We start from the raw sequence: 12,289 nt of genomic DNA, 5'->3' as shown, positions 1-12,289 counted from the left end.
CAGGTGCAATGGCTTATATATTCACCTGGATGTGTTTAAAAAAAAAAAAAAAAATATATATATATAAAATCTATATCCAAACCTGTAAGTCAGCATTATACTCTGCATTCTCTGCATTTGAGAGCATGTACATCAAAAATTTACTTTTTTTGGGCTACCAACCCCACATCCAGCCCCAATGCTTGGCCTGGGCACACCTACCAACTCCTCCACCGTAATGACAGAGTGGCATACACTGCTTCTTTCAAGTGACATCCTTCAGACACCTGGTGGCCGTTCTGATATGTATACCCCTGATCAAGGCCTGGGCAGTTTCATAGGTGTTCTTAAAATGAACACAAAGATTTGAATCTCTTGATTTGTATGACTCTGTGGGGTTTTCTGGATAAAGAGAGCACTGATTTTCACTGATCACTTCAGGCCACATACAGAAAGGGCAAGTATGAAGTTTTCAAATGTACCACTAGTCTTAAAAACATACTGTAAAAAGACTCCATTTCTCTCTTTTACACCAATTAAATCCACACAGTGCCATCATTTCCATTTCTATCTTCTTTATGATGCTCCCACAAACCCTCAGATTTTCTTTTCTTTGAATTCCTTTAACATATACTACCTATGGTGCTTATTCTAATAATGGAGGATTAAGAGCAGAGACTGTAACTTGTAGTTCTTTTCCATTTGTTTCAAAATTCTTGCATTAATACTGGAAACATGGCTTATTGGAATATCATTCACTAAAAACTATCTCCACTGCTACAGCATGAGCTTTGGCATTCAATCAACAAATATTTATTAAGCACCTACCAAATGCTAGGCTCTGGTCTACGTACAGATGATAAAACAACCAAACTAAGGACATGCTCTTGTCTAGTATACGACAGATAATAAATAACGAAAATAAATTTGTAATTCCAGATACAGCAGGGATAAAATACTATTAAAAATATACAGCAAGGTAAGGGAAGATGACAGGAGGTGAAGAAAGGATTTAACTGTTATCTGAGATAGGGGCTTTAGGACAGCTGCTCTAATGAACATTTGGAGTGAAATAAAAAAGGACTCCACTCAGATATTTAGAGGAAGAAGATTTCAGATTGAGAAACTGGCAATCACAAAGACCCTGAGTTGAGAATATGCCTGACATGTCTGAGGAAATCAGCGTTTATGGCACCATGGAATGGTGAGGTGGCCAGGGACCAGATCACCCAGGGGCTTCCTGACATGGGAAGGACTCTGGATGTTTCCTAAGTGTGATGTGATGCCTGAAAGGAAGCAAGTATGTTTATTCTCTCCATGGAAAAGGGGCATAAGAACTTCTATCATATGTAACTGTAAAATACAAATAATGACTTACTGTGAATTATCTTCATTGTTTATTCTTTTGAGTTCCCGTATGTGAAGATTTCTGACTCTTTCCAAACGTTCAAGTTCTGCCTGGATTTCTGCCTCTTCCTGAAAATGAAGAGAGGGGACTATAACAAGCTCAATTTATTTGTAGTATAAAAAAGATATTTTTACCCATGCATCAATTTTTTACAGTGATGGGAAGAATAATGCATTATAAAGTACCACTGAGTTAAAGAAGACCAAAGTGTTCTTTTCAATGCCTGAAAGACAGAAAGAGATAAGGCAAAAGCCTATTTCAAGAAACCATCCTCCACATAAAAATCTATACCTAATGAGATGCTGCTGGGTTTTGTTCTGTACTAGAAGAAATCTATTTTTATAATGTCTATACTAAAAGCGACTACAAGGTAGTCTGATGCTGGCTTATAACACAATTTTTATTTCTGGTCCATGTGAATTTTAAATTAAGAGGGAAACATATATGAATACAAAATAATAAAATGATGATATTTTCTAATCATTAAAAGAGGAAGAAAGAAGACAGAACCAGTATATTTCTGGACCTTACAGTATTTGGAATGCAAATACACTCACATACAATCTGACCCCTCACTCACCCCTCCCCCTGTAATCTTAAACAGACATTAAAATAAAAAATTATTAATTGCTGTGGTGAATCCTCAGTTATCAGAGCAGATGTATGCAAGACCTAAAGAAATGTACTTCAAATATCATTTAACTTTTGTTTTAGACGTATTTTTCAGTTGCAAAAGAGACAATTTTTAGAAAAATGTAAACTAGACACCAAAACAAGCACACACATCACCCATGTCTTACTCTTTTAACACATACCTCCGTTAATATAAATTTGAATACTACTTAAAGATAGTCATAAATATGACAAATTTTGGTAGAAATTCTAGAAGTACTCAAATTTAAAAATATTTTTGAGTAAGAATTTGTGTAACAATACACATTACTTTATAATTATAAATCTAGACCAAACAGAATATAGGTTATTTGTAAATATTATATCTAAGTATTTCTCTTTTATTAGCTCCTTTGCTTTTCTTTTACTGATTTCTTAAAAAGTCTCTTACCTAAAAGTTAATAATTCTGAAATATATTAAAAATATAATTTCATTCAAATACAAAGAAAGATATAAAATATACTGGACCTATACAAAAGACTTAAGTTGAAAAGAATATTTTAAATTTTTTGCAAACAGATCTTCACAGATTATTTGTATTCCACTTAACTTTTTAAATTACTTTAAAATGAAATTTAACATTTTTTCAGCAATATTTAAGACAGATCAGGCATTAGATGACAAAGACAATTAAAGAAAAACCTTTCTAGAATGAGAAAATTTCCTAAAACAGACATACTAAGTAGATTGTCCTAATTTGACTGAAATGTCCTCATTTAATATGCTTCGGTCACAAATATTTCTTATCTTAATGAACAAAATGGTAAGGTGACACCTTAGGAGATTCAATAATCAAATATTCAATATGAATTAAAAAGCTTTAGAACAATAAAGTCAATATACACTTAGCTGTCTTGATTTAGTCATTTAAGACAGAATAAGAAACTGGTGATATAAGTATATCCAGGAGCATAGAAAAACTAAATTCATTTACAGCACAGAATTTAGAAAGTAGAATCATGTTCTCTTCATATTGCTAACATTTGATAGACTGGTGAAATTTCACATAATAATGAAATTAGGTCAAGCCTATTAGAATATCAGATGAGATGTTTGGTTTAGCTTTTACTTAAAGTTGTGTCATAGGGATACTATATCAATGCTGACAACATAAGTTAAACTTTATTGAGTTATAAATATGTAGACTTCAACTAGATTATTAATGCACATAATTACACTTGTTGTAAAATTTTCAGATTATCTATACAATGGTAGTACCCATTATCACAAAATAAAGCATGACAAATATGTTTCATAAAATCTTACAAAATAAAAACACAAATAAGCATCATTCATTTTGAACTGTTAAGATCACTGGAAAAAAATGTCAGAAGAACTTGGAGGAAATAGTAGTTTCTACATATTTAGGAAGAAATGTCAAAGGAAGGAATTATAACTGATTCTTACATACAAACAGACATAAATCCACCACAGTCAGTGAAATATGTTTACATATTTCAACATTACTATATTGTTGCTTAGTATTTTACAGTGTCTTAGACCTTAAAATAAAGTGACATTTTTGTGGGAAAGATAATTCTGCAACTCTAAGGAATTTTTCTCAAATACCACCAGAAAAAAAAAAAAAGGCATATATGCTGCTATGGATTGAATATTTGTGATCCTCTCAAATTTCACATTGAAGCTCTAATCCCTGAATATGATCATATTTGAAAATGATGCACTGGAAAGGTAGCTAGAATTAGATTAGATCATGAGCAGTGGGCCCTCAATGATGGGAACAGTGGCCTTATAAAGAGGGACCACCACCACTGCCACCACTACTTCTCTGGGGAACACAGAAACAGAGTCATGTGTAAACCTTCAGCAAAAAGCCCAGCCCTTCCAGACCTTAATCTTACTTTTAAGATGCTAAAACTACAGTATGAGAAAATAAATTTTTATTAAACCACTCAGTGTGGTGTTTTGTTATGGCATGCTGAGCATACTACTAGACATACATCCCTGTAAGCAAATGCTACAGACAACACTGTTTAGGGGAATGGCCTAGTTTTAAGTCTGGCTCTGTGGCACAACAGGCTAGAAAGTAGTAGTCTCAGTTAATTCATCTTTGGTACAGATCATTTCCTAGGGCCTACCCTGTAAGCTACACTCTTCTTGACTGTGACTGACATTAGCCTGTGAGGCATGCTCAGAATTAAATCTTTTTCAGAGGCTACAGGAGAAGTGAGGATGACCTGGGTTCATAATCACCACAAAATGGAATCTTCAAATTCATGGCAAAGCGAGGTCATATTAGTAGAATAAAAGAGATAATCCAACCAGCTAAACCTCATTGAGTAAAAATACTAAATATCAATCCTGAATTCATTCACTAGCTGAGCAGAGAAAAATCTAGAAAAAACAAAGACACAAATAACATCTGGAAATGAATTTGTTTCTGTAAGCAATTATAATATAGGAGGGATATGAGTTAAAATAGATTGAATTAAAGAGGTAGGTCTGGTGATCAAACACAAAATAAATAGCCATGTCTCTTTTCGGCTTAAAAAGAAAAATAACTGACAATTTAATAGTATATACCATAGCAATTTTAACAGTACTTTAAAATAAGCTTTGATGTTCTGAATTAGATAGTATAAAAAAACCAAGTCATTTATATACACAACAGACCTTAATATTGCCTCACTGTTTAAATCACCTCAAAAATACCTCACCTGTTGCAAAAACCCAACATTTTAAAATTTATTTATTTTTGGTACTGGGGATTGAACTCGGGTCCTCGTACTTGCAAGGCAGGCCACCGAACCGCTGAGCTAAATCCCCGGCCCTAAACTTTTTTTAATTTAAAAACATTTACACAGAAGATAAATCCACTATCAACTTCACTGAAACAATTTGTCTCTTACAAGATCTTCAGCAAAGAAATGTTATTTGTGATCAAAGTCTCTTTTGGTAACTCAATATTCCCTTGGCTCAACTTTCTAAGTCCAAAGTAGGTTGTAGTTTTATAGAAACTGTAAAATTACAGGTTAAAACCACTGGATGAATTTGGAGTGGGCATTTCCTATAGTTGCAGTTTTTCAAACTGTGGAGTGCATTGAAGCTATAAAGCTTAGTGATAATATGCATTTCACATGTAAACCAATAACACCTTCCCAGTTTAAAGTATGGCATGTTACTCCCCCACACAAAACAATTCAATTTGCAAAAACTGACTTATAAAGCCAAGATAAGATAGGAAGAATTTTATGTGTTTTTTGTGGAGCTAGGGTGGGGATCTACATGCTAAGCAAGTGCTCTACGCTCCCAGCTCAGGATGTATTTTGATACAGCATTCTTGGCTTGACTATAATCTATGAGAATTCGTGAAAGAAGATAATTTCTGTATATTATAAAAATGGTGGAAGCTAAGAAAAGCATACAGATTGGCACAGTCTGTTCAACAGCACCAAAACATTACTTGATGCTCAGAAAACTCAACATTTAAAAAAATTTAATGCCATATTCATTTTAGCAATAGGAAAAATGACTCCCTTAGAAGTTAACATCTTTAGGTCCTCAAAAAAAAAAAAGAAAACCACCAAAAATCCAATCTCTCAATTTCAAAAACTATACTACTTATAAGGCCATTTAAAAAATTTATCACTAGGAAAACAAAAGGTAAAATTAGGAAAAGGCACTATTACAAACTAAAAGAAAAAAGGGCAGTGTATTTAACAAAGAAATTAATGAGAAAATTAACAATTTATCGATACATGTCACTAGATCATAATCCTTCCCAAATCTGAAATATGGACAGAAAATATGAACCAACTAACAATCACCACCAAAAGACACCTACACAAAGCAGGCCTGAATTTATCTCAGTCATAAAACTACTGTCCTATAGTCATATTTTTGCTTTAGTATGATTATGTAGATTGAAGACAGGAGTAGCAGTAGAAGAGACAAAACGTATAAAGTTCTGCAGTGTTTTCTTTCCAAACTATATAAATATTCCGTTCATTCCCACACCATCACCAAACTGGTCATTATTGATGGGAGCATATAGAATTGTTCTTGGGTATACTCAACTACCTAAGAAAATTACCTTAGAACCTGTACTGTTAATGTTTTCCTTTATCCACACTTTACTTCTTTTAAAGAGAGAAGGGAATGGTGGTTTATTTTCTTCAAATGCATAAATATATACATCAAAACTCTTTATAGTATTAGGGCACCCAAGGCCTGATGGAGGCTAGAGTGCTTCACTATGGAGCTTTACTGCCAGTCCTTTTTATTTTTATTTTGAGGCAGGGTCCTGCCAAGTTGCCACAGTGGCTTTATATTTTAGGTCCTCCTGCTTCTGCTTCCTGAGTAGGTGGGATTACAAGCATTGCTCCTATATCCAGCGCCCTTTTTCTGTTTTTCAGTCCTGGGGACTGAACCTATAACCTTCTCACTGACCTTCCTCCCTTGCCTATTTTCACTTTTTGTTTTGGACAGGATCTCACTAAAACACTCAAATTGCCTAGACTTGGCTTGAACTTATGATCCTCCTGCTTCAGTCTAACAGAGTGCTGAGACTACAAGTGTGCACCAACACACCGGTTACACTGAAACAATTTTAATTGGGAATGACTATTAAAATATGTAGGTTTTCAGTCCCTCCGTTTTATTTAAACAAAGCAAAATCTAACCTCAGCAGCAAATAAATGTAAGAGCTGTACTGATTGGCAAATTTTAAATATATTGAGTATACTTGTGAGTCTTGCTACTGTAGTCTAGGCTGGACTTGAATTGACCATGTAGCCCAGGGTAATTTAGAACCTGGCAATCCTTCTGCCTCAGCTTACTAGGTGCTGGATAAGTACGTGCTACCACATCTAGCTTTTAGTATACTTCTTGTATACTGCTGTATTATAGAGAAGAGTCCTCAATGTTAAAGCCCTCGCATTCACATATATAATACTTTAATATGATATACTGTAGTCCTTTCTTTCAATTTTCTGCTTCCTTTTAAACCTTTTCAGGATGTTAGTAGATAACATACATTTTTAATGTTTGAAAAGATTTAGTTTCCACCCCAAATGGGAAACACCTAGTCTTCTACACTCTGACTACAAATGTATATTTAATGGCATGGACTTAAGTTCTGATTGAGAAAAGATGGTAGCCAAGAAACTGTTTTCTATTTTTTTGTGAAACAATGATCCCCTAAACTGAACTTAAGACACCTGAATCAAACAAACTCTGCACTAGGTGATGAGAAACATGAATTCTGAATATCAGAACTAGCAACATTTACAAGTTCTTATGAGTGCTAGAGGGTGGAATATAAACTGAATGTTTCCCATCTACAGCTAGTTCTATGTTTTCTTACCACGGTCATCTTTTTATAGGCTATATCGTTTTTCGGGGGCTGAATCCAGGGCCTTCTTTACATCCCCACCACCCTGTTTTTATTTTGAGGCAGGGTCTTGCTAAATGACTAAATTGCCGAGGCTGGGCTCAAACTTGTGATCATACTGCCTTAGTCTCCTGGAATGCTAAGATTACAGGTATGCACTGGTACCCCCAACTCTAGTCTACTAATTTTTAAGTGGAAAGAAGCAGTGAGAACGAAATGTCAAGTGAAGAATTCCAACACTCTTCTTAACACCTTTCTCATCCATATACACCAAGAAGCCAGGAACCTACTTTACAGGCTTAAGTGTGACTTTTCCAATGACAGTGCATTTCCACTAAAATCTGCCTATACAAGTGTAGCATCCCACATGTCATGTTTTACAGAAACATAATGTACAATGTGCTAGCTTTAATTGAGAGAGTTCTGAAAAGATTTCTGCTGGACATGGCTATAAATATAGAGGTGAACATATAAAAATGTGAAGCCTTCTAGCATTATACTGCTCCTTATTTCATTCACACCTATGGTGACAGAAAATGTCACATAGGCAAACTTATTCTTTGTGGTCATACTATGGGTCTGACAAATCAGATGGCAGTGGTATTCTAAAAAGACCAAAGGAGATACCAAACTTCAAGAATATTTGGGGGTCAGTTCACCTAAAACCAATGCCCTGTATTCTCCACTGTTCAAAAGGCTTGTAGACAATCCATTGTCTTCCATTTCAACTAGTTGCATGGTCCACTGTGAAGGAGTGAGAAAATAGCTGTGTACTTGTTCTTGACCTGTAAAGATTTCATCATGGAAGATTAATATTGATGCTGCTGCTGCCTGTTACTGGTTGTTTCTCTTTGCAGGTGCCAAAATCAGTCAGAGAACAGGATTTCAATGGCAGAGTTGCTGCTATATTGTTATCTCTTCAGAACGGAGGCACAAGGAGAGATGAATGCCACATCGCAAGGAGCAAAGGAGAGAGAGAGAAAGAAATGGTGTCAGGTGGCATGTTGGATGTGATTTGTTTTAGTAGAGATTGAGATGACTGTAAACTGTTTAGCTGATTCCTTCGGTCTGCAAAGATACATTTGTGTTGGTGCTGATGATTCTTGTCTAATCCTGTTTTCATTACAAATTGGTTGTTTTTCCAGTAAAAGTTCTAATACTTATATTTAGGGTTATAAATTAAACATACTCTCTCTTTCACACACACAAATACACATATACACATATACATCAAAACACACACAGTAAAGCCAATCCCTTCTATTCTATTCTATTCTACTTAATATTCAATTCTGGGATGTCAGACTTTCTATATGCCTTCTCTTGAAATAATAACATTTTTAAAATCAAGGGGACAACTAAGTTTGAAGACTAGAAAAAAATGGCAACACATAACCACATGCTGTTCATATCATAAATGAGTAACAGCAGTATTGAGACATAGTTAATGGTCCTAATAACTTTCAAAATTCTATGTCCTCATGAGTTAAGGGTTTTATGGTTAATAATGTATCTTTTAGAAAATATTATGACTACTACAAAGAGAGCCTATTACAAGGAAATTGTTTCTTCATTGTATATGCTATTTTAGTAACAATCCTTGAAGGCACGTCCACACAGTTTTCTTCAACTCCAAAATAATGATCTGATTATATAAGCAACTTAGCAGAGCTCCTCAAATCAAAAAGACATATTGTTTTCCCATAACTAGAATTTATCAAGACAGGATGAACTGGTATGTGATTAGTTTCCTTAAAACACCAGATTAAACATGGGGCATAGGTAACATAAAATGGGACTGTTAGTAGCTTTGCCCTGGAGGAACAACTTTGTAAGGTAGGTAATTATTTTCTTTTTAGTAAGTGATAACTGGGGAAGTGTATATCATTATTGGAGACAGATTATTTTCTTTGTGAAATAATTTCAGGAATAACTTGGAGAGTTAATATATGTCTTTTTGTGGGGGGGGTGTTACTGGGGACTGAACTCGGGTCCTTGCGCTTGCAAGGCAGGCCACCGAACCGCTGAGCTAAATCCCCAGCCAACATATGTCTTATTATATAATTTTATTTTATTCTATTCTATAAAATCCTTATAAAATTATTTGAATTATTTATACTTTTTATCAAAAATGTGCTCTCTGTTGACCTTTAAAAAATAAACATGAAAATCAATATATTAGTTAATAATAGAGATAGTCTCATTGATAAAATAATCATGAACATACTTTCCAAGGAAGGAAATATGGGAAAGAAAAAGTACACGAAAAACAGTTGACTTAAAAGTGTTCTTTATGTGTAATGAAATGAAGTTGTGTGCTTCCCAAAAATTTAGAGAGTAGCACAACTCCCACTACTCTGAGATGCACTGAAAGCTACAAATGAATTAATTCTTCTGAATACAAAGAACAACTTGCTATTCATCTATAACGAAATAATTCAAAAAATAAAGCACATAGGTATAGCCACTGAAACACTAGTAACAAAAATTTTCAAGTTCTGGCTTTGTCACTCACACTGCTTTATTCCAGACAAAGCATATAAAGATCTTAGGACTCAAAAAGTTGAAATGTTCACTCAAAAATGGTTAAAACTTCTGCAAGGTGTGATGGCACACACCTATAATCCCATTACAAAGGAGACTGAAGCAGAGGATTGCCTCAAGTTCAAGGCCAGCCTGTGCTACATAGTGAAACCTTGCATCAACACCCGCCCCCATATTTTATTGGAGTCTGTTGTATGTAATTCTCTTGAAATGGGAATGCCTGCACTGGTAGAATGTGGAGGTAAATTACTTATGAATCAATGAAGAATAACTACACAAACTGCTAACAACTAAAACAACAGAGTCGTAAAGAATTCCTGTTATAACGGAAAAGAAAAAGTAATGACATGTAATGACTTTTCACATCTCAGAAGATAAAGCTAATAAACCCTTAAGTAAAGTTTACATTTACTTTTTGGCAGCAACTGGGAACATCTATTTATTTTAGCCACATATTTACTTTTGGGGGTTTATGCCTGATTCTATCACACTGTAACAGCTCTAGACCTCTTATTTTTTTTAAACAATATAGAGCAGTACAGAATATGAACTGAACATTAAGATTTATTCAGTAGTAAATGAACTTTTCTTATTTCAGTTTACCTACTCAATTATGATTCTCATCATAAAATACAATGTACATCATAAATTACCCATTTCAAGAAAAACTAAACAGGCCTCCTATTGTAATGTCATCCAGCATGAGCTTCCTCCATGAAGGTTTGTATTTCTAGCTAAAAAAATTTAATAATTAACTCTATTTAAGAGTTTATTAAAGGAACACAGAGAGAAACAGCGAGAGTTACACTTGCTAATTCAAGACTATCTGAGGTTCTAAATCTAAACCCTAAACTTGGCAATAACTCTGCAAGCAACATGAGCATCAGATATTCACAGGTCAGATCAGATGAGATCTAGCCTATGGTATAAGCTATATACTTACAAGATAGGGTATACTTTGCGCCAGCCTAATGAAAGGAAGCTAATAAAATACAGATGGTAACATCTTTTCTCTTGATTCTGTGTCAAGTACATGTCCAGTCTATTTTTCAGAAAACAGAATGAACTATTTTTCAACTGTGCTTTAGAATCTTATTTTTAATAACATAATTGCTTATATTTTATTGTACAACTCAAAAGAAAATACCCAGTTGTAAGTAGGCAACTACTATTATGTATTTGTGCTACAGCATAACATTACTTGCTCAATTTTGTTCTCTGTACCACTTGCAACTTCCTTCATAAATGCATTCATCTCACCCAAATTAGTCTCTCAGAAGAAAAAGTGAATATTCAAGACATGAGGGTATGTTTCAGCATTATGAGTTGATCACTCTCCCAAAATATTCCATGATGGAGGTCAAAGAAAAGTTATGTTGTTGGTTAAGAAGATAAAGTTAGAAATCTAAGACTGCTCAATAAATTTGATACAGGCTGAAAAAAAAAGCAGGAAAAAAAGATTATGGAAAGGATAATTATTAGAAAAGAAGTAAATATGAAAAATATAAAAGCCAAACATTGGAAAATAAGAATAATATACAGGTTAGAACAGAAGGTGAGGTATTTTCTAATAACCAAGTATTTTCAAAGTACCCTGAAATTTTTAAAAACAATCACCAACCAACCAATTAAAATCAAAACCAAATCCTCCTCTTCAGCCTTGAAAAGTATATTTTGTGTAATACAAATGGTCAATTCTGAATTTAACTGCTTTAAAATTTTGAATTCTCTACCACAAATTTTCATAAAATAAGGCACACATGTAAAATGTCATTATTAGAAAAGGTAATTTAAATTTGCTATTATCTAGAAAATAACCCTCTAGGCAAAACTCTAAAGGTACACTTAGCATAGCTAAAATTATATTCCCCCCAACAACCCCAGAACCGGGGATTGAATTTAGGACTTTGTGCTTGCAAGGTGGGCATGGCGCTACTGAGCTAAATCCCTGGCCCACTGAAATTATACTTAATAAGGGCATATACCATCCCTTTATCACCAAAGGCTGATTAGAAAATAATTGATAATTATTCTGTATGGGACATCAAGCACAGGTCCTTATAAAGTTCATTAGCAGAATAGCTTTTGTAGGCACACAAACACTTGTGATTCATTCCAAACTAACAATTCCCTTTTCCTTCTACAGTCCCCGTATTTAGGTCTATTATTATTATGGAACCATTATTACAGTTCAGTAGTTCCATCTGATACAGAGAATAGATAGTGGAGAACAGACTGAAGTTGTCTACTGTATTTCAAAGAGCAGGAAAAATGGCCAGAATTACAACAGAGCAAAAGACCTCAAAAAAAAAAAAAAAAAAAAAAAAAAAAC

The 12,289-nt window shown here is 34.1% G+C and overlaps 1 protein-coding gene across 4 annotated transcripts in view; it reads right to left on the bottom strand.

The window, feature by feature from the left end:
• The window catches only part of Tlk1 (tousled like kinase 1), a 92,646-nt gene that overhangs the window by 13,964 nt on the left and 66,393 nt on the right, over positions 1-12,289 (bottom strand). For all 4 annotated transcript variants that reach the window (XM_010606968.1, XM_010606969.1, XM_010606971.1 and 1 more), the window contains one exon: positions 1,358-1,455. In XM_010606968.1, coding sequence (XP_010605270.1) covers positions 1,358-1,455 — 98 coding nt within the window. The remainder of the gene's footprint in view (positions 1-1,357; positions 1,456-12,289) is intronic.

This window comes from Fukomys damarensis, unplaced genomic scaffold, assembly GCF_012274545.1.
Source record: "Fukomys damarensis isolate Sample0158 unplaced genomic scaffold, DMR_v1.0_HiC HiC_scaffold_26, whole genome shotgun sequence".
NCBI classification, from domain to species: Eukaryota; Metazoa; Chordata; class Mammalia; order Rodentia; family Bathyergidae; genus Fukomys; species Fukomys damarensis.
This window is presented reverse-complemented; position numbering and strand designations above follow the sequence as displayed.